Below are 23829 nucleotides of genomic sequence, written 5' to 3'. Positions count from 1 at the left end.
AATGCAGAATTCTTACACTATCAATGTTTTTTCGGCATCAATTTTTCAATATTTCTGAGGTATTAGAGGAAAAATGAATCTTTTAGTGATTATCTCTGTGATGAGTCCATTGGAAGTTTTAATTACAAATAAATTGTATTAATAACTACACTAACACCAGCTAACCTTTATTTCATACTTACTTGGGTTAAAAAATTTGAGGTAGGTACTGCGACTCAGTATGAATCTCGTTTTACATCATGACTTGGTACAGATATACTTTGTAAAAGAGCTAAACAGATATTTCACAAAGCAATATCCCTAAAAGATGGTATGTTTTTATAGGTTCTGTCCTTTCTGAGGTCTTCAAAATGCTGGCTGGGAGCTATTTCATGACCTACTAATGGCTGCAGCTTGCAGTTTGAAAAACACTGCACTGCAATATATAGTCACAAATGAGAAAAAATATTAGAAATAAAAACTTATCGTTTTAATTTTAAAGATACTGTTAAGTACTAAGGCAACAGAACTTAAGTTTTAATTTTTTAAGATTTATTCTTATTTATTTATGCATACAAGAACTAGGGTATAAGCCAGAGGTGCAGGGGGGTGAGAAGATTTCACTAGAGACAGAGTGGGGAGCAGAACAGGCTGGTCTACTGAAATATACTGCTGAGGGGAGCAGCAGGCGAGACAGGAGGGGAGGGTTCTGCTGCACCATGTGGATTAGCTTCCTGGCTGGGCACAGAACTCATGGAACAGTGGCTGGTGATAGCTTGATAGAGCTGAGACTTTAATCCCTGCGCCACCAGAATGGGAGGCAACTCATAAAAATTATTTACTGCAAATTAAGTATTTCACATTATTTTGAGAAAATGGCAGCCTCACTTAAAACAGAGGTTGAAGGCCATAAATTTTTAACTTTCATTTTCATGACTTGTCAAATCACACATTTAAAGCACTTTTACTAACCAATAAAAACAAATAATACCTTATCATAATACAGAAAAATATTTGACTAAAATTTATAAAACAAACTTTACTAGACAATTCCATCCTTAGGAATTTATTATAAACACATAAAACATACACACCAAAAAAGTACTTCTGAGGAAGTTCACCTCAAGGTTAATCTTTGTTTCGTTTTTTGTTTTTTTTTTTTTAAAGATTTATTTATTTATGCATACAAGAGCTGGGGTACAGGCCAGATGTACAGGAGGGTGAGAGGATTCACCAGAGACAGAGCAGGGAGCAGAACAGGCAGACTGACTGAAACACACTGCTGAGGGGAGCAGCGGGCGAGACAGGAGAGGTCTGCCGCGCCATGTGGGATTCTCTCCAGCTGGCCGGGATCAAATCAGCGCCGCAGAGGCTGCAGACAGCTCCACAGCCCTGCGCTCAACCACCTGCGCCACCAGGGGAGGCCCAAGGTTAATCTCTGTAATTGAAAACGAGAAGCCACCTAAATGTCAGAAAGGAATGAATTAAATAAATCATGGCATATCCTCATAGGAGAAAAGTATGCATCCATTTGAAATGATGTTTACAAAAGAACATTTAATAAAAGACATTTTCTCATGGTAAAGGGGATTGGAGGGGAAGCATTTAAAAACAGTCATCTTTTTTGTGACTAAGATGCCGGCCCCCAAATTTCACATACTTCAAAACTCAAGCCCAGACTAATTTTCTCACAAGAAAAAAGTACTAAGAGGAGCAGGGCAGGGTCTGGATAAGACCAGCATTTGCCGTACTTGCAGCCTCCATCAACTGGCCATCGCAGCAGACAGAGGGCCACGCCCTGCAGCTTTCCAACATCCTTGCCCAACACATTTTTGTGAACTTAAAAATATTTTATATTTTCTAAGCACCCTTGCCTATATAATATCTCTTCCTAAATTAGCAGCACAGAATGGATTGTGTGACAAAATGATTGTTTAACCTTCTTCATGGTGTGATATCATTTTTAACTCCATTCCGAAGTGACTGATTTGGGGTGCATTTAAACACTGCACCATCCCTGTATCAAACTGTTACAGGCCTTAGAGACCTAAATTTTTTCAGCAGCATAACAAGTTTCAGTGCACACTGACAACACCTACTGTCAAAGACCAGGAAGTAGTTCTATTTATCATCTAAAGTGGCCCTACCATATGGCATTAACACAAACACAGCTGACCATCCACAATCACTGCCAGCTTGGAAATTAAGCAAATCTCTTCACATCTTAAAAATGTGGACAAATTCACACATTTCAAAAATAGTATATAAATGAAACTTTAATGTTTTATTACTTTTATTTTATGTAAGTCATTTACATATAATGTAACCAATATAAATATATGTATGTATCATTAAACCTGAATAGAAGACCTGAAAACATAAAATATATAGAATAAAACTGGCTAAACACTTCATGATATACATCTCAGAAACATCTTTGAAGACTCATCTGCCAAAGCAAAAAAAAATGAAGGAAAAGATAAAACATCTGGGACTATATCAAACTAAAACGCTCTGTACAGCAAGAGACAGTGACCAAAATGAATACCCACCCTACAGATTAGGAGAAAATATTTGCACTCCATACAACTGGTAAGAGACTTTTATCAAAGATCTACAAAGAGATTATACAACTCAGTAAAAACAAAATAAACTATCCAGTCAAAAAATGGGCAGAAGAGCTAAAAAGACACTTCTCCAAAGAAGAAATGCAGATAGCCACAGGCATATGAAAAAATGCTCAACACCATTTATAATCAGGGAAATACAAATCAAAACCACAAGCAGCCACCACCTCATACCACTAAGAATGGCCCTCATTAAAAAAAAAAAAAACTGACAACAACAAATGCTGGCGAGGATACAGAGAAAAAGGAACCCTCTTACACTGCTGGTGGGAAGGTAAACTGGTCCAACCACTATGGAAATCTATATGAAGGACCCACAAATTATTAAAAATAGATCTATCCTATGACCTAGCAATCCCACTCATAGGAATCTACCCAAAGGACACAAAAACATTAATTTGAAAGGAAACCCACACTCCTAAGTTTATTACAGAACTATTTATATAATACCTAAGACATGGAAATAACCTAAATGCTCACAGATGACTTGATCAAGAAGATGTGGTATATATACACAATGGAATACTACTCAGCAATCAAAAAGATAAACTCATGCCATTTGCAGCAACATGGTTGGAGCTGGAAGGGATTATGGTCAGTGAACTAAGTCAGAAGGAAAAAGAAAAATATCTGATGGTTTCGCCTATAGGAGCAACACAGAGAAGCCAAACAAGGGGTCAGGGAAAAAAAAGACAAAACTAGCAGGCAAACTATAAACTGGAGACATATAACAGGGGAAGGGCAGGGATCAAAACAGGGGAGGAAAGAGCACAAGACTATGGTGACAGTTCATGGATGATTTGGTGGTGGGAATTTTATGGGAATTATACCTGAGGGAAAAAATCAAACATACAAAAATGAACAACAATGTAAAACAAACAAACAAATATAATAAAAGAAATCTTATCTTTAAAAGTAGTCATTCTGGAGAGTAAAATAATGATTTTTATTTTACATGCTTTTTAAATTTTCCAAAATTTTCAGTCAATACATTGTTTATTTAAAGAGATGAAAATGTTTTCTCCATCTATACATTTTATTCTTCTCCCTATTTTTTAATTGCAATGAAAAATATGTAATACAAAATCTACCATTTTAATCATTTTTCAATTGTGCAATTCAGTGGTATTAAGTATTGATAGATTCATAAAACTGTGCACTCATCCCAAACAGAAACTTTGCAGCCATTAAACAGTAATTCCCATTCCTTCCTCCCTCCAGTCCCTGCTGTCCTCTATTCTACTTTGTTTCTGTGAACGCCTATTCTGGGTCTCTCATGTAAGCAGAAACACAGTATTTGTCCTTTGTGTCTGGTGTGTTTCTTTTTTTTTTTTTTAAAGATTTATTTATTTATGCATACAAGAGCTGGGGTACAGGCCAGAGGTGTGGGGGGTGAGAGGACTCACCAGAGACAGAGTGGGGAACAGAACAGGCAGACTGACTGAAGTACACTGCTAAGGGGAGAGGCAGGTGAGACAGGAAGGTCTGCTGCCTCATGTGGGTTGCTCCCTGGCCGGCCAGGGATCGAACTCGTATTGCCAAGGCTGTGGATTGCTTCATAGTGTGGTGCTTAACCCCTCGCACCACCAGGGAGGCCTGTGTCTGGTATATTTCACTCAGCATGTTTTCATGATTCAGCCACATTGCAGAATCTCTCAGAATTTCATTTTCTATAATATTCCATTGCATGGATATACCACATTTTGTTTACTCAATCTTCTATTAGAGTTGTTTCTACCTTGTGGTTATTGTAAACAATGCTGCTCTGAATACTGGTATACAAACACCTGTTTCAATTCCTGCTTTTGAATCTTTAGGGTATATACCTAGGAGTTGAATTGCTGGATCATATGGCAAACCTATTTTAATTTTTTTGAGCAATCACCAAACTGTCTTCCAAAGCAATTGGGCCATTTTACATCCCACCCCCAACAATGCCCCAGGGCTTTTATTTCACCTCACCCATGCCCAACATTTAATATTTCCGCTTTTTTGACAAGAGCCTTACCAAGAGTCATGAACTGGAATCTCACTGCCTATGTGGATTTTTTTTTTATATAAAAAATAGACTAATAAAAAAATACACTAATAATGTGTAACATTTTCTGATGTCAGATACTGTTCTGAAGACATATTATCAATTCATTTAGTTCCTATAAAAGTCCTAGTAAGTACTATTATTCTCATTTGAAAATAATCAAAGTGAGGGAAGGTCAGTAACCTAGTCAGATGTAGGTAATAAAGTATTCAAAAGAAAAATAAAAATACAGAGAAACATGAAATGAAGATGAAAAATTTAACATCAGGGCCTCCCTGGTGGCGCAAGGGATTAAGATGCAACCTATGAAGCTTCCGCATAAGTTCGATGCCCAGCTGGCCAGGGAGCAACCCATGTGGCACAGCAGACCTCTCCTGACTCACCAGCTGCTGCCCTCAGCAGTGTGCTTCGGTCAGTCTGCCTGTTCTGCTCCCCCCCAGCTCTTGTATGCATAAATAAATAAATCTTAAAAAAAAAAAAAAAGAAAAATATAACATCAGATCAAGAATAAACCCCCACCATCAAACACGTGGTTGTATTTCGTCCTAGGATTTTTTCAGTGCATTCTGAAAAATTGAAGACAACAAAACACATTGTGTGTTTTTCACTTGTAAGCATTTACCTGTTGTTACAATTAATTGTGAACATTATTCGTAATGGATGCTTATTAAACTTTATTTTTTTTTATTTTTTTTATTTTTTTTTTTTAATAGAGGCATGCTTTATTTATTTGTTTGCTGGTTTGTTTGTTTGTTTTTTGTTTTTATACATGCACTGGGTACAGTCAGAAGCGCGGGAGGGTGAGAGGATTCACCAGAGCCAGAGCGGGGAGCAGAGCAGGCAGAAGGACCGAAGTACACTGCTGAGGGGAGCAGCGGGCAGCAGGAGAGGTCTGCGCGCCATGTGGGACCCTCCTCTGGTGGCCGGGGAGCAGCCGGGGATCGAACCGGCGCCGCAGAGGCCGCGGGCAGCTTCGCAACCCAGCGCTCAACCGCTGCGCCACCGGGGAGGCCCGCTTATTAAACTTTAATTTAGCCATCCCAAATTCACTTAACTTTAGTCATGCTAACATGAATTCAAACAATTCCTATTGTGAGACATTTAGTGGTCTCCTCTAATTTTTTTTCTTAAATACATTTTTAAAATAGGCAGCCCATTGAAGAGCACAAGGGACTTTGGAGATGGTACATGAGTGATGTGGCTGTAGAAGATTTATGAGGACTAGACCTGAGCAGACAAGTCAAGTGCTGTACAAAAATGAACAGCAATGTAAGAAAATAAAGAAGTTTACTCAATGAAAAAAAAAAAAAAAAAGACAGCCCATTCACATTGCTCAAAAATCAAAAAGTATAAAAAGCTTTATAATCTCCCTCCTGCCTCCCCTTACCAACAAGTAACCACTGATACTTGTTTTCAAGGCTCTTACCAGAGATTTTTTTTACATTTTCAACACAGCCATAATATCCCTATATCAATCCTTATGATGGGTATTTGCTTATTCATATCTTGCTGTAATAAATATTTCTGCAGTAAACAGCCTAGAATATATGTCTTTCCCCAAAAGTGAGACTAAATTCATTAAAAATCTATAGAAATAGCCTCCTGATCACAGCCTCTACATCAGCCTTCCCAGAGCACAAAAGGTCAGCTGTTTCAAGGACAGGAACAATGTTCACTACTTTTTCTATGTACCTAATACGGAGTAATAATGGCCTCCACACATGCAGGTATACAGATGCCAAAGAACACCTCCACATAATTTCCTTCATCTCTGAACTTTAACGTGCACCAAAATTACATGGAGGCACCTATACCCCCACTTTCTGATTTGGTAGGTCTGGGGTGTGGCCTGAGAATCTGCATTTCCCAATGACACTGTGCCCTCCCGAGAGGGCCTCTTTGAGAATCATGATTGTAGACAGACAGTGCTTGAGCAAAAGCAACAAGGGACATACAGGGTGTCCCAGAGTGGTAACATGGCAGTTTCTGAGAGATAAGCTTTCTGTGAATGGCCAAATAACACAGTCAGAAGTCTAGAAATGAAAACTTGCAAAACAAAATAACCTTCTTCTCTAGCAACAGATAAACTGCCCTTCTTATAAAGGTGAGCTGACATTCAAGACTAAGTTAAAACTATTTAACTCTGTGATGCAGCCTTCATTATCCCTAACCTGCATCTTTCAACTCTGCAGTGTAAGCCAACTTTGCTTCACACAGGTAATCAATAACACAATGAGGCAACAGCTTTAGGGGCACACAGTTGACGAAATGTACAAAGAACAGAAACCAGCATCACTCTTATTCCTTATAAGGATAATACACTAAGATATACTGAATTTTAACATTTTACTTCGCGTGCTCTAAGTTAAAATTCTTCCAAATAAAAAGATGAAGCCTGTGTAATAGTTTCAATTTAAAGAATCTTCCATACTCACCAAAACCATCGATATCTAGATTATTTTCAATCACAACATCTAGCAGGGAGTCACCAACGTTGCCTTTGGCTGTTAATGTCTCACCATCGCGATTTATAAAGTGGACAGTTATTTTATCTTCTGAGCTGGAAAAGTAAGCAGTCCTTCATTATTATTAGTTATTTCTCAAGATATTTTTACTGGTTTTAGAATTTGTAAAGTCAAAAATATTGTGTGTATACACATGTTCAAATAGGTTTTTTATAGTATTTTGTTTTCTTTTACAAGCAACAAATAATGTCCATTCCCCCATCCCCCCAGAGGGAAACGCTCCTATCTTAAAGGAAAAATCAACTGTGTCACGATCAAGGCCACCAGAAGAATGAGTGTCCCCAGGGGTCATGGTCACAGGCACATGGAGATATTTAACAATCACTACAGCTTCTCACACAGCTCTCTGAAAGTCCGTGCTTCTAGGACAGCGTCCCTGAAAGATCAGGTCAAGGCTGAGGTAACCTTTAAAAAACCCATCCATCAGGCAACTGTGGGCTGCAGCTTGAGGGGTTTCTGAGGACTAAACATCCATCACATCTAGACCCATGCTGCACACTCAAAATCGAAGGGACTAGGACAGGCCTTTGTTGGCCTATTTGAATCTGCAGGCAGATAAATAAAATGCCTCATTACAGGCCTTCCTGTCGGATAGCCTGTTATCAGCCGGCTGACTACTTTCTTTTCCTTCTCACAAACATATGGAAATGATACCACACATATCGGAAATAGCAATGTGACCAGCTAGATCCTTATTCTCCACCACCAGTCATTTAAATTTCTACCTCACTTTAGCTTAAAGGAATTTGTTGTGATTTTCACTGCTGCCAACAGATGGTAACAGTCCACAGAAAAATGTAATGCAAGCAAAACCTAGAATTAAATAATTTCAGAGCTATGACTATCTTACAAATTATCAAGCCCAGTGATCTCATTTCACAAAGTAACTGAAGCCACCAGCAGATAATGGCCTCTAATTTACACTCAAGTATGTGTGTGTGTGCCCACGCGCAAGCGCACACAAGAGAGTGAGAGAAAGAGAGAGAGAGAGAGAAGGGGGGACGAGAGAGGGAGAGAGGGGCAGGGGTGGGAAAGACAGTGTCTTTCAAAAGGGTCTGTGCTCTTTAGCTTCTTGCTTTAAAACAAGTATTCTGGGCCTCCCTGGTGGCACAGGCAGTTGAGCGCCGCACTGTGAAGCTGTCCGCAGCCTCTGCAGTGTGGGTTCGATCCCAGCTGGTGGGCGAGAATCCCACATGGCACTGCAGACCTCACCTGTGTCTCCCGCTGCTCCCCTCAGCAGTGTGTTTCATCAGTCTACCTGTTCTGTTCCCTGCTCTGTCTCTGATGAATCCTCTCATCCTCCCACACATCTGGCCTATACCCCAGTTGTTGTATAAATAAATCAATCTTTAAAAAAAATAAAATAACTTGATGTTAAAAAAACAAAGAAAACAAGTATTCTGAACATTGCTCATGATTTTCAAGGTAGCATGGTTTACAATGAAGACACACTGGAAGCAGGAAGTCCACTTTGAAAGTTATTGAAACAGCATGAGAAGGATGGAGGAAATACTGACCTAAAAGATATTCAAGAGGTAGAGTTATAATGTTTCAGTGACCATCTATATAAGATAGACTTGGGGAGGAGAGCAAATAATGTTAAAAATTTCCAACTGGAGCAATTAAGAGGTATAATTTAAGCTAGGGTTAACAGAAGAAGAGAAGGAGCTTTGGGGAAGATAGAAATGAGTTCAGGTTTAGAACTGTTTAATGAAAGGAAAAAAAAAAAAGAAGAAGAAAATGTCTGAAAGCCTGATGAAAATATGGTCTGAGCCCAGCAGAGAGGTTTAAAGCTTTGACATCAGACATGGCCTAGAAGCTAAAACTACTAGAAGCAATACCAGAAAGAAATGCACCATTTAGTCACAATACTCAAGGTCAGGGGTCTTACGATTGCTAGTATAGCGAAGAAATCTCTTTTATATCGATTCTTCTTGATAATCAGGTCCATTTAAGTTCTGACAACGCAAAATACCTAATACATACTAGAACACAAGAAACACTTATGAATAACTTTTATTTAAAGTCTGAGTGCTTGGGTTGCTTACAGGCTGAACTGCTGCTATGTACTGAAAGGATGCAGGAAAGACCAGAAAGGGGTCCCAGGGAGAAGCACGGAATACAAATAAGGCTGACCAAAGGACAGGAGGAGGAAGCAGAAATGGTAATTCTGCAGTTGCAGTGCAGTGTATGGCCCCTGGAATCAGAAGGTACGGGATCTAGCCCTGGTTCTGACAGATCCTCAGAGAGGACCACGGGAAGTCACTTCCTTCTTCAGAATAGAATGGGGATAGCAGCGGCTTTACTGAGCAGCTTGGGAGAATTAAAGGAGAGATGTGAGGGAATCACTTTTTTCCCTAGAGCATATACACCCGACTTCACCCAAGTAACTTTAACATTCACTATTAAGCTGATGTTCGTGAGTTTTGTAGATTCCCCACCGCACCCCCAATTGTAAGAACTAACGAAAAGGTTTTAGTTGTTCTCCAGGATAAGACTGCGTGCACTGGGAAATAAATAGGATCCTTCTAAATACTCTATTATCAATGCATTTGCCATCTCTGCAAACAATTATTTTCTTCACTTGTCACCCTTTAGGTGGCCTAGAGCACCTGGATCAAGGAAAGGGCTCAGTACAGGTCTCCCTACTTCCACAGCCACCTTAAGTCTTCCATATACTTAGCCTACAGGCTAAATAATTCTTCATAAAAACTATTTGTGTTCTAGTCCTAGTTTTGCCAGCTAACTTAATATGAAAAATTTCATTCCCATTTATCCACCCACCTACCTCACAGGATTGTCTTAAGAGCCAAGTGAAAAAATATATGTGGAAGTCCTTTGCAATTTAAATCACTACAAAATATAAAGGATGGTGTGAGTATGTTGGGTTCAGAGGAGTTTGTCCAACTCTCAACTACTGATAGCTTATTTAAATGTTAATCTTCAAAGTCAGAACCACTTCTAGAGTGCTCTGTCCAATCAAACGTGGTCAGTAAGTGAGATGTTCTATGCCTACAACTTTATATTTGAAACATAGCGAGTGCAACTGGGAAACTCAATTTTTTATTTTATTTAACTTTCATTGCCTTAAACAGCAACATCTAGTTAGTGGCGATCCTATTGGACAGCAAAAATCTCAAACAGTACAAGTTAGAAAATCTACAAGTAACTCTCATGGAAGCACAAGGCCATTGACAGAAACTGTGTAAACTAAGGGAAAAGCAGGATTATGAGAGGCCAGATGTGCCCCCTTTAAAATATATATGTCCCTGGTGGTGCAAGAGGTTAAGACGCAACCTAAGCTTCCGTAGCCACTGCAGCACAAGTTCGAGGCCCGGCCAGGGAGCTACCCACATGGTGCAGCAGACCTCTCCTGACTCACGCGCTGCTCCCCTCAGCAGTGTATTTCAATCTGCCTGTTCTGTTCCCAGCTCTGTCTCTGGTGAATCCTCTCTCTCTCTCACACACACACCCAGCATCTCTGGCCTATACCCCAGTACTTGTATGCATAAATAAATCTTAAAATATATATGTGTATATATACACACACACACAAATCAAAATGTAATGTAAACTTGGATATAACTCCCATTAACAAAAACATTCATATTCTTGTAAATAGTGATTACACACATGTTCATTATATGTCCCAGTAGTTATAGGATGTGTCTAGAATGTGTCCACTGCAGAAAACATGGATGGAGGGAGGGATCAAAGGCAGAGCAGAAGTATTGGGGAAACAGTGACAAATAAATCTGGCTTGCCTTCTCCATTATCTCCCGCCAAGTGGACGCCCCACAGACTCATTAATCACCAACTACATAATAAGATTAGGGGGAAAATGAGTTAATTCCTACACCCCTATTATCAGGGACCTTATCAAAAAAAAACCGAGAAAGTCAGCAGACAAATCCAAGCCTCTCCCCCTCCAGTTGTAAGGGGGGGGTGCGGGGGGAGACTGTGAGCCAGGCGTTCAGAGTCCACATTTTATAAGCCTTCACCCGTTGCTACACTCTGCAACTGTGGGTAAAGTTTATCTCTAGTTTATCTCAGGGGATTTCTGTTTGAAAAATGAAAAATTTCCCCATTTCTTTCCATGGTTGATACAAAACACTCAACCACGTGGGCTAACAAGCTGCTGCTAACAGGTGGGAGCTGCCAGGCACAAGACCACCCCCTTACCTTTCCCGCATCAGTGCATTTGTTCTTCCTGCACCCCGCGGGGCTGCACCCACGATCCTCCACCCACGAGTGGGGAAAGGGACGTTTACACAGTGAGGCCACTAGACAAGTCAGGCAAAGGCCACCTCCACCTGACACCTGCCCGGCGGCCTAACGCGGGGCTTGATTCAGGTGTGCAGAGCAGCCCCTGACCGGCACCACAGAGGCACAGTGGGGGCGGGGAGTGGGGGTCGGCCAGAAGCACAGAGGCGCTTAGGAAGGTGACCCCGCGGGTTCCCGGCCGCGCCCCGAGAGGTCGCTGTGGGGGCACCCTGAGCAAAGGTGGCAATTACTGCGCGCACAAGAGAACCCGGACCCCGGGGCCAGGCCCCCACATTCGGGAAGGAAACTTCTCGGCGGAAGAGCGGGGGGCCAGAGGCCGCCTCGAGCGACCCGCGAGGCCGCGCGGGGTAGGCGGAGCGAGCGGGTGGCCCCGGACTCGCGCCGGCCCCGGCTGGACCCCCGCGCCGCCCGCGCCTCACCTGCTCCGCGCCCGCGCCGACAAGCTCAGCGCCCGCGAGGCGCCCAGGCCCGGCTCGGCGCTCCCCGCCCGGCCCCGGCTCCCCGCGCGGCCGAAGAGGAGCCAGCTCCGACGGGCCGCGCCGCCCAGGCTCGCGGAGGCGGCGCGCAGGAGCCGGGCGCCCCCTGCGGCGGACATGCCGGCGGTCGGAAGTGGCCCGAGGCGACGCAGGCCGCGCTGGAGCGGCCCGAGCGCGGCGCCGGCGCCTGACGCCTGACGCCCGAGGACCGCGACGAGCGGCGACCAGCCCTGAGGCGCGGCGGCGACGGCCTGCTCCGTGCGCACCCCGGCTGCGCGCGCCGCCTGCGTGACCTATAAGGCGGGCGCCTGGAGCGGCCCCGCCCCCGCCCGTTCCCACGCCTCCCGCGCCCGCTCCCCAGGGGGCGGGGCTGAGCGCGCGACCACGGCCCCACCAGCCCGTTTCCCGTGGCCTTGCTGCCGCCTCCGCCCTGGGCGCGCCGCGCAAAATGACACATGGTAGGGGCCTCCCTGGTGGCGCAAGGGGTTAAGATGCAATCCATGAGGCTGTCCGAAGCACGAGTTCGATCCCCGGCCAGGAAGCACCCCACGTGGCGCAGCAGACCTCTCCCGACTCGCCCGTTGCTCACCTCAGCAGTGTATTTCACTCAGTCTACCTGTTCTGTACCCCGCTCTGTCTCTGGTGGATCCTCTCACCGCCACCCCTTCACCCTCCATGCCTCTGGCCTGTACCCCAGATCTTGTATGCATAAATAAATAAAAAATACATAGTAAAAGGCAGTTCTGGACTTTGCCACACAAGGACAGTAGACAATTTTATGAATTTTACAATGTCATTAGGCATGATAAAAAGTCATAAATGATCACGCTAATGAATAGTCTTGGGGCTCCTGGAAAGAGTAGGTAGGAGCCCCAATCTTTGACTAGCAAACAGGTGCGTGTGAGTGCGTGGAACGCTTGAGGATCACCAAGAAACTTTTTGATGAACTGCTTTTTTTTTTAAAGACTCACAAAACTGGAAGGATGACTTTATTTTTTCTTTTTTTTAACATTTTATTTTATATAATTCTTACATCATTTTTTATTTTTGCATAATGTATTTTCATTTTGGTTATATTCCCCATACAATTGCACCCCCCCCCTTTATTTTGACCCTAGTCCTTCCCTTCCCCCCCCCCCCCGCAGTGTGTCTCTGGTTTATAGTTGCTTGTTGATTTTGATTTTTACTTGAGAAGTAATCAATAAAGTCTAATCAATAAAGTCTTTTTCCTGGTCCATTATTTAGGTTTTCTAAATTCCTGCTATGAGTGAGACCATCCGGTATTCTTCTTTTTCTTTCTGACTTATTTCGCTGAGCATGATCCCTTCTAGCTCCACCGGAAGGATGACTTTAATAACACACTTAATCATGGTTAGTACGTTGTGTGGAAAGAGCATGGGTTATGGGGTCACAAATAGCAATATCATCCAAGGTCTACCAACCCTGAGCTCTGAGACCTTGGATTGTTCTCTGCAGAGGATCAGCGTTCCCACAGCACGTAAATACGCATGAAAAGCAATGCGGGATAAGATGTTCCACCCTTCAGGGCCATTCTGAGGGTCAGACACAGTGACATGCGCAAAGGCACACAGCATGCGTCACAAACAGTGAGTTACAGCTCTCCCTGGCCCTTCAGCCCTGAGGCTACTCTTCAGATGGCTAAAGGCCAAAGTCATGGGGATATTGCAAATATGAGAAATATAATAAAAGACACTTAAAAGACCAGAACTAGAACCCACAGACCTGAGTCTAGCGAGGGCAAATGTTCAGCTCGAAATCACCTCGATCTTCTGAAAAAAGGAAAGATGTGCAGACTGGAAAAGGCACACTGGCAAGTAATTCACGAGAGGGGTTTGTGAAAGAATAGTTACTTTTTCACTGGAGACTCCATCTCCAAAGTCAGATGAATTAATTGTAGAACGAGAATTTGGGATGGGAGTGGAGGTGGGGAGGGAGATTCCATATGCTCCGTCTCCTCGCAGCCCTCCAATAGCAAATCCAGATTCGACTGGGTTATGGCGTACCTTGCCGCTTTGTAAGGTATTGTTTCTACCCAGATCATAGTTGTAAACATAGTTCATCTTAGCCCCCACGCTACCAGATACAGGGAGGATCTTGAGCACATCAAGAGCTCAGTAAATGTTTATGAATAAATTAATGTCAGTAACTTTCATTAGTAATCATAAGAAATCATGAAGCATCCACATTAAGATTAAAGATGGAGAAACGTTTTTCAGATTTTCAAAGGTGTGTAAGGGTTGATCTCAAAGATGATGGATATCAGTATTCTAAAGAATTCCATAATGGATTTGTAAACATACAAGCACAAATAAGCAACATGGAGTTAGTGAGAACACACTTTGTGTGTTTTTCCTCTATGAGACTCCAATAAATATCCCTCCAGTAAAAATCTGTTTGTATTTTGAAGCCCATTCAAATTCTTTCGCCTGAAGTCATGACTAGTCATTCCAACAGATCATCCTATATGGCGAATGCCTAAGAGCCTTATTTAGTCTTGTAAAAGGTATAGTAGCAGTTGTCTCAAACAGGATAATGTTTATAAAAGTGCTTGGTAAACTGTATAGTATAAAAATATGGACTTGGTGTTTAGTGAGCACCTAGTTTGAGCCTCATGGTACCATGAGCCCTATCATACATACTTTGTATAGCTTCTCTTTGAGATCAATGCTTACCCACCTTTGAAAATCTGGATACAATTTGACCAGATACAATCTGGAGCCAGCTTTGTTCAATAAGACAGTTAGGCCTGTTGGTGAAGTAAGAGAAGTTTTGCAACTAATGGTGGCCAGTGTGCAATAAGGGTTCTAAACTGATAGGGGTTGGTGGCTTTGCTTAGAATGTGCATGGCTGTATTTTTAGAGTTACTAGATGGGGGTGACCCTTGTGCTAAATTCCTGTTCCACCTCATTCCCCACTCAGAGATTTCAGCCCCTTCCATAATCATGGGGCTCTAGAAGCCTGGAAGATCAGTGTTCTGTAGCTACTTCCTGCTGGAGGGGGGGCTTTAGCCTTACCTAAGGTAGGGACAGGAAATCTCTGCCTTCCTTATTGACAGGCGCAAGAGTCACGTCTTCTATTATATCAATAGGTACTGGCTACATTCCCCACATCAGCATCGTTTTGATACGGAATTGTTGCAGTATAGAGGAAACAGATTTGACAGTAAGATTGAGACTTCATGGTTCAAAAATGAGATATAAGAGTAATTATTGTTACCCCAGCTGGGGATGATAGCCAAGATAGTCACCCCTGGGAACCACAACTGTTGATCTAGGGATTCTCAAGGTTAATGCGCAAGGCTTTCCCTTCAAGTTGGCAATATGGCAATATTTATTCTTTCTGGCAAGGAGATAGTTTAACGCCAAGAGTGTAATACTTGGCTCTGATTTTGGTTTTTAAATTTCAGTTTGAATGGTGCCAATCATTTTACCTGTGACATTGTTTGTTTTTTAACATGCAGTAAAGTCTTTAGATGTTATATCTAGTTTTTATTGTGCCAAAATTTCAGGGCATAGACCCAATTCAAGAAGTCCCATAGCTGTTTCTCCAGTTACTCAGTTGGGTTTTGAGCACATTTCGTTAATCTACAGGTTTTAAAAAATACCTTAAATATATTTAGGAAGACTAGAATTTGATGGCCACAAAATGATTGAAATACAGTTTTCTCTCCACCTTCACTCCAATTTTATCAAATAATTATGGCAATACCAAGTGACTTGTAAATTAAGTCTGATTTCAATAATCTTGGCCAGTTTCTGCATAAGCACAGAAAGAACAAAATATAATTGTATTCTTCAAGCTTTACTGGGACCTTCAGAAGGAATCTCAGACAGAGCTCTTAATGGTACTTCTCAGGGCAGGAGACCATTCCACAGTCTCATAAAAGACTTGCCTGTAAAAACCTGTGTGTTTGGGTTAGTTGCTCTCATTGAGGCCAAAATATACTGGGGTCTCTGGTTCCCCCTAGGGAGTGACATTCTTTACTCTTTCTGGTAGACCCAAAACCAAGGCATTAGGCTGACTTTTTTTCAAAGACTCTGAAATCTGTGGATTCCTAAAAGCATTCTGGTTTCCAATCAAAGTCTCAGTCATTTTTCACTATAGAGGAAAAAGGAAAGTCTTACTGGATTTATGCAAACAAATACATTGCCAGATGTTTTATCTGATTTTTACTGTGCTAAAATTTCAGGGCATAGACCCAATGCAAGAAGTCCCATAGTGGGTTATTATATTTTGGCATGAGAGAAAATCTGTGTTCCAGTTTGTGTATAAAATGATGCAATTTACCATTGCTGCAGATCAAAGCACAATTTAAAGAGACTTTCTGGAAATAACAAAACATTAAAACTAATTTTCTCAATTTTTTTTAATTTATTTATGCATATAAGGCCAGAGGTGTGGGGGGGCAGGGGGTGAGAATGGGTGGATCTATTGAAACACAATGCTGAGGAGAGCAGCGGGTGGGACAAAAGAGGTCTGCTGCACCATGTATTTTCAGCTATTGAATTCATACCACACTGGCTGGTAATAGCTTGATAATACTGAGATTTTAACACCTGCAAGGCCCTAAAACCAGGGAGGCCCTAAAACCAATATTTTAAAACGTCATATATCAGTCCTTCTCAGGGTAGTTAGTCCCCATGTACTAAGTCTCAATCCTTTGTTAGCAATTTTTACAAGTTTAGTTTTTCTTAAATTCCATGGGTTCTTTTTTCAGTTCCATGACAAACCTTATTTCCTGAGTGTTGTCAGTTACTTTTTCTGTGAAGTTTTCAGATTACAAAATTTAGTAACTTCTGTAAATAGCAAGAGTTAAAAATAGCCAGTATAAAGCAACAGACAAGGTTAGTTATGTAATTTTGTGCATATGTATTTTAACATAATTAGAATTGACCAATAACATTATACCAGAAAAAAAATAAAATTCCATAATTTGTGGAATAGCCTCAAAAAAAATTATACCAGAAAATATTAGGTGTTAAGAAGTCATTTATTTTAGAATACTCCTATTATATATGCTGAAAAGGTGTTATCATTTCTTTCCATGCCTATACTATTTTAGAAGTTTGATATCAGGGAAGTTGTCATAGGCTTAACAAACTTACACAGATTTTGTATGAAATAGTACTTGATTACACAGTGACAAGTGAAGGATTTTTAAGGTAGATCTATTTTTGTGACAAGGCTCAGCAAATGCTCACAGGATCAGATGTCTGTTAACCACATCTGAGAGTGAAAGAGCAGGAAGATATTCAGGTTGCTTAAACAGTCTTTGTTATTAAAAGTTAGTAAAGACAGTTTTAGAATGCTTTAGTTCTTGTAGACAAAAAAATTAAACTTCGATTTTACGTAAGTACACTACTGATATTAAACCTTAGCTTACTTTTCTAACAAGCCATTAAACGACATAAAATTTCTTTCCCTAAGATAGCACTCTCAGACCTTCACATTTCTTATACCATTCCATTCCAAAGAAACCAGATTCATCTTTTTTTTTTAAAGATTTATTTATTTGTTTGTTTATTTATTTATTTATGCAAGCACTGGGTATAGTCAGAAGCGCGGGAGGGTGAGAGAACTCACCAGAGCCAGAGTGGGGAGCAGAACAGGCAGAAGGACCGAAGTACACTGCTGAGAGGAGCAGCGGGTGGCAGGAGAGGTCTGCACGCCATGTGGGACCCTCCTCTGGTGGCCGGGGAGCAGCCGGGGATCAAACCGGCGCTGCAGAGGCTGCGGGCAGCTTCGCAACCCAGTGCTCAACCGCTGTGCCACCGGGGAGGCCCGAAACCAGATTCATCTTGACACTAAATTCTTCTCAATACAACAGTGTTAATCTTCATAAAATGGGGAGGTTCCATGTTCCCTGCCCCACCTAATGAGTAAGGTTTAGTTTCCAAACCTGGAGTTGGTGGAGTTGAATGGGGAGAAGAAGCTGAAGCAGACCAGGACAGCTGACTTGGAAGAGGCATATGGCTCAAAGACATGTGAAGAAATAGGCCTGCTTGCTTCTCAGCTTTGGACTTATACCAGGTATTTGGGGGACATGGAAGGAAACACATGAGTAGAGAAATGTAGAGCTACTTAGATGAGATATGGGTGAGAAACCTGTGGGAGGCTGACAATCGTAACCTTTAACTTGATTTGTGCTTTGATTTTGCTCATTTAGTCCCAAACTTGTCTGGCCCTTTCTGTCCCTTTCCAATAGTTCCCACCAGTAGGTGCCTTAGGCAAGCTTTTGAGCCTCAGTGGCCTTCTTGGGGCCAACACTGTTTAGGTGGACATTTATGCACAAGGGGATGTGTAACTTTGGGTATTTTATTGGAAAATTATTATCTTTTATTCTCTTTTCTTTCTATGAACAATAATCCTTTGAAAGTTCTTTTCTAGTAAGGGGCCTCCATGGTGGCCTAGGGGCTAAGTCTCAGTACTATAACCTTTTAGACCTGAGTTCGATCCCCAGTCAGAGAGCTAAACCACATACGGCGTAGCAGACCTCTCCTGTCTTGCCTGCTGCTCCCCTTAGCATTGTATTTCAGTAGATCTGCCTGCTCTGCTCCCCACTTTATTGCTGGTAAATCCTCTCAACCCCCGCACCTCTGGCCTACACCCCAGTTCTATGCAAAAAATAAAAAGTTATTTTCTATTAAAGTTCTAACATATGCTTTGCCTTTATGAAGCGGATGGCAGAACCCATTTAGAATGTGTAGGTTTGGGGTACCTCTTAGGCTAACAGTAACACCTTCAAAATATCCATTGCCAACATATTTCTTCTTTCTAAACACACATTTCACTTTACTTGTATTCAGAGGTATTACACCCAAGTTTTTTAGATTTCTAGATTGTAAAATACTATAATAACTATCATCCCTTTAGACAAAAATTCTTTAGTTAAAATTATAATACTATTATATGTATATACACAAAATAAAATAAAATTATAATATCAATAAACTTTACCTAAAAATCTTTTTAGGTAATTTTAAAGAATAATAAGATTTCCTACCATTTAGATTTCTGCGGGGGGGTGGGGTGTAGAACTCAGGACTCTGAAATGACAAAAGCCTTCACCTCCTATGTTAGTATGTCTGGAAATACCAGAGACTATCCTGAAGGCATCTTGGGTGCCAACCTTTTTAGCCAGGCTGCTTCAGTTGATTTTAGGAGAGGACAGATATGAGGGAGACGGTAGAAGAAGAGAGAAAAACATTGATTGGTGCAGAGAGTCCAGTCCCCCTACAGCTAAAAGGCAGCAAGAGACTAACACTGGAGCAAAAGTCCAGGCAGCTGCTTGCTGAGAACAAAGGCAGCCTCCAAACCAGCTAGCTGCCATAGGGTATCTAACAAAAAGTTAGATACCCTATGTATGTATGTATCTAACAAAAAGTTAGATATCCTATGTATCTAACTGCCTCAGCAACACAGCAGATGATAAGGGGTTCAGGCTCAAATATGTTTTGCTCAAGTCACCATAAAATATTATAGGCCCTGGCCCAAAAGATTTCCTTTAGGGAAAGAATTGATCAGAGAGAGCTAGATATAGTTGCGCATTATATTTTCCATTCTCCAATTTATATTGGGCCACATGGTGTTGCAAAAGAATACCAATTTTTTTACTTAGCCCTTTGCCCGTTTTCTTAGTATACATAATCCATAGGGGAGTCACAAGGGACTTGATTGAATATTGCCCATGTTAGGTAGTGGCCCGACAGATCAGACACTTCTTTCTGTGCAAAAGAGAAGGAAGCACAAGAGAATGAGTCAAAATGCCGGCATCTGGATCAGAGCAGCGGGAGGAGCTGCTCCCTTGCTCCTGGTAACCCAACCGGAGATGGGCGACCCTCTCTCTCTCAGCCTTGATCCTGAGGTACCCAGGTGCCCTGGGCCCAACTAACGCCAGAGGGAAGCTCCCTGAGTCCCTCTAGGAAAAGAAACTTTCTCCTTCTCATCCATGGTTGGGTAATGAGGTGAACTCGATCAAGTCATACCTCAGAGAGCAGTTTTTAGTGACTAGGGCAAGGTGACTCCAAAAAGGGCACCCCAAATCACCTTTCCTTTCATTCTAATTTTCTGAGGCAGGAGAGAATAACCAATCCAGGCTGAGTTTGTTTTTCTAAAAAAAACAAATGTGGGAATCTTCGCAGCTTCAGGACTCTGGCTTAAAGAGCAGGTAAGGCAAAAAGAGCAGTGTCCCTTAACACAGCCAGAAGGGCCCAGGTGGGGGTACCGACCTATTATAACCTGCAAAGGCTGTTCCTCTGGTTAGAGGTGAGAGACAAAGGTAAGAACTCTGTTCTGATAAAGTGTGAGCAGTTGGGAGTGGGCAGCAAATACAAGAGAGGAGAGAGAGATTTTTATGGCAGTACAAGAGCAAAAGGAGAAGAGGCCATGTGAACTCCTTCCGTTGTGCTAATACTCTATCATCCCCTCAGGCTGACGTCAGGGGAAATCCACTGATCAAGTACGTATATCAGCATGGATCTGCATGAGGTGGGACAATATCCCCACCACATGATAAATCAGGGAGTGGTGATCAGTGGACAAGAGTAAGATTATGTTCTAAGCCTCCAGGTAGATGAGAGAAAAAAGAGAAAGAGAGTAACTCATCATACAGAATTTCTCCTGGCTGGCTTGCCACAATGACAGGGCCCAGGGGTGCTGAGGGACCCCAAGTTTCTTCTATGCAGGAAAGAAATCATATGGGAGTCAGTGTAAGTGTGAGAAAAGTTTTCTTGGAGGTGAAAATATACACAAGAGAGAATGGTGCCTTAGATCTCAAGGCTGCTGATATATGTACTTGTTTAGTTTGTTGGGGGCAGGAGCTTACAGATGGGGTTCTGATCAGTTTGATAGAAGTTTTACAACTACAGGTACCCAGTGTATGTGATAAGGGTCTAAACTGATAGGGTTTGGGTTGCTTTGCTTTGGAATGTGCATAGCTGTTTTTTCAGTTACTAAATGTGAAAATTCCTTTTCCACCTTACATATAACTAGGAATAAGGTCAAAGTATCATTTAAATTTTCAGCGAAATAAGCAATAAAGAAAAAGAAAAATACCGGATGGTCTCACTCATAGCAGGAATCTAGAAAACCTAAATAAGGGACCAGGAAAAAGAATAGCTATAAGAAAGAAAAAATCAAAATCAACAAACAACTATGAACCAGAGACACATTGTGGGGGGGGCACGGGGGAAAGGAGGGATGGGGTCAAAATAAGGGGGCTGCAATTGTATGGGGAATATAAAAATAAAATAAAATAAAATAAATTTAAAAAATAGGGGAAAAAAAGACCCCAAATGCTTCTAATAAAAAAAAAAGTAAAATTATAAAATTATATCTACATTTTGTCCCAAGAAATTACTTACTCTGTAGCCGGGTGATTTATTAATTTGCCTGATGACACTGGTTAAGTTTCTTAGATGTAAGTGAAAGATATATTTATTAAATTGCCATTTTTTGTTTTCACTGACCTTCCTACCTGCAGTCTTTTCTTGCCATAAATCATCCTCCAGACAGCCAGAATAAGGATCTTACTAGCTGAACCTATTAAGATACTGATATGATCAAGAGTTTCTTGATAAAAATCCCTGAAGGACATACCATTAACTACAGATTAAAGCAAACTGTTCAGTTGGACCCACAATATCCTAAAGCTCTTTCTACTGTCCCTGGGCTTACCTACCCGCCCCCCAACCCCCGACGACTTATGATTCTGCTAACTCATAGCCAGCCTGCAGGACTGAGTTTGGGTCTTGCAGGAACCATTCTCTGACATGCAATCACTGTCTACCCTATGTCCTATAAAGCCCACTGTCCTGGCTTACAGTTGTCTTTATACGCAGATAAGAAGTTGGATCAAGTGGTTTGTTCGGTCCCCTTTCTTAGTTAAGATTACTTTGTAGGTGATGTCATACTCCTGAAATGTGAATAGTTGGTTGTCTCTTTCTGCAATATCGGCTGCTCAAGATGAACAATTCATTTGAGGTTGCAAAATGCTGGTTCAAACAATATTGTTCAAACAATATTGTACATTGATCTTTTTTTAATCTTATTTCTTCATTTATCTTTACAATTTCTTTCATTCAACTTTCTTTGAATTTACTTTTTGTTCTAGATTTTAGCTCATTAACTTCCAAATTTTATTTTTTAAAGAAGTATTTCAATTTTTCTACATAATTAAATTCCCTTTAGGACGTACTATGTTTGACTGTGTCCAGAGGCTGAAATGTGATGTTTTCTTTATAGTTCAGTTGAAATATTTTCAAATTTCCACTGTTTATCCTGTGATGCTGAGTCATCTGGAAGTGTGTTTTTAAATGTCTAAATGTACAAAGGTTCCTCTTTCAAATGGCATTCTTTCAAATAACATTGCAGAAGATCAGCAAACCTAAAATCACAGCCATGGAAACTTTCCAAGATGATATCAGAAAAGAAAAAAGTATGGGGGAAAAAAGAAAGAGGTACCATTGACCTGTGGGACAATAACAAACGGTCTAAGGTACTTCTATTTTAGGAGTCCCAGAAGGAGAATACCACATGGCAAAGAATTGAAGGTAGCCTCTGGCAAAGAGCTGGCAAGGAACTGGGATGTCAGTCATGTCATCAACCCATGAAGAATGGAGTCTCCTCAAGAGCCCTCAGTGTGAGTTGGAAGCACATACTTCCTTAGGTGAGTCCCAGCACAACCACATTGCCAGCTAACTGCTGGACTGCAGGCACCCACAAGCGGAGGGCCCAGTGAACACACCCGATTCTGTCTTCTTCATATACACTGTGATAACAAACATGATTTCAGCTTATTATGGTTTGGAGTCATTTGTTATGCAGCAATTGATAACTAATATGATGTTCTTTGAGAACAGTGAAATTGAACACAAAAGGAAGAATCAACAGGCAAGAAAATATGAACAACTGTGTTAAATCTAAGTAAGGGGCCTCCCCGGTGGCACAGCGGTTGAGCGCTGTGTTGCGAAGCTGCCCGCAGCCTCTCCAGTGCCAGTTCGATCCCTGGCCGCTGGGCAAGGGTCCCACATGGTGCGCAGACCTCTCCTGCCGCCTGCTGCTCCTCCCAGCAATGTATTTCATCAGTCTGCCTGTTCTGTTCCCCGCTCTGGCTCTGGTGAATTCTCTCACCCTCCCACGCTTCTGACTGTACCCAGTGCTTGTATAAATAAATAAATAAATCTTTTTTAAAAAAAAATCTAAGTAAGAATCAGGAAAGGACACAAACACATTGATTCAAAAGACCACCTGTACCCTATGTTTACTGCAGCACTATTTACAATAGGTAATACCTGGAAACAACCCAAATGCCCAAAGATAGATGACTGGATCAGGAAGATGTGGCATATATACACAATGGAATATTACTCAGCAATCATAAAAGATAAACTCATGCCATTTGCAGCAACGTGGATGGAGCTAGAAAGAATTATGCTCAGTTAAATAAGCCAGAAGGAAAAAGAAAAATATCAGATGGTTTCACTTAGAGCAGGAATATAGGGGAACCAAATAAGACATCAGTGTAAAAAAATAATAACAGTACAAAGCACAACAAAGCAGAAACAGACAATTATAAAGCAGAGACCTACTTGGGGGGGGGCCGGGGAGGGGAAGGGAGAGGGATCAGAGGGAGGGAGGGAGGAGCACAGGGGACTGAGGTGATGGTGCACGGGTGCAGTAGTGAAGGAAACCCTACTGGGACTACACCTGAGGGGGTGGGGGGAAGCAAATATTGTTTAAAAATGAACAATGATATAAAAAATAAAAAGATAATAATTAAAAAATTGAAATAAATAAAATAATAGCAATGATGATTTTATCAGAGGATAAAAATAAAAGCAAGATTGAAGAGTTGAGAGGAAGAATAGTTTGGAATTTAC

The 23829-nt window shown here is 41.5% G+C and overlaps 1 protein-coding gene and 1 long non-coding RNA gene across 4 annotated transcripts in view; one reads left to right on the top strand and one right to left on the bottom strand.

The window, feature by feature from the left end:
- Positions 1 to 12048, bottom strand: part of FDX1 (ferredoxin 1) — a 35007-nt gene extending 22959 nt beyond the window's left edge. The window contains exons 1-2 of the mRNA XM_037505233.2: positions 11873 to 12048; positions 7080 to 7204 (exon numbers count right to left, since the gene is read on the bottom strand). Of these exons, the coding sequence (XP_037361130.1) occupies positions 7080 to 7204; positions 11873 to 12048 (301 nt within the window). The remainder of the gene's footprint in view (positions 1 to 7079; positions 7205 to 11872) is intronic.
- A 2995-nt stretch (positions 12049 to 15043) lies between these two features.
- The window catches only part of LOC119240652 (uncharacterized), a 39360-nt gene continuing 30574 nt past the window's right edge, over positions 15044 to 23829 (top strand). For all 3 annotated transcript variants that reach the window (XR_008551014.1, XR_008551015.1, XR_005124155.2), the window contains exons 1-3: positions 15044 to 15112; positions 20023 to 20117; positions 22461 to 22616. This is a non-coding gene — a long non-coding RNA (uncharacterized LOC119240652). The remainder of the gene's footprint in view (positions 15113 to 20022; positions 20118 to 22460; positions 22617 to 23829) is intronic.

Source organism: Talpa occidentalis, unplaced genomic scaffold, assembly GCF_014898055.3.
Source record: "Talpa occidentalis isolate TD23 unplaced genomic scaffold, MPIMG_talOcc4v2.1 talOcc4.12, whole genome shotgun sequence".
Taxonomy (NCBI): Eukaryota; Metazoa; Chordata; class Mammalia; order Eulipotyphla; family Talpidae; genus Talpa; species Talpa occidentalis.
This window is presented reverse-complemented; position numbering and strand designations above follow the sequence as displayed.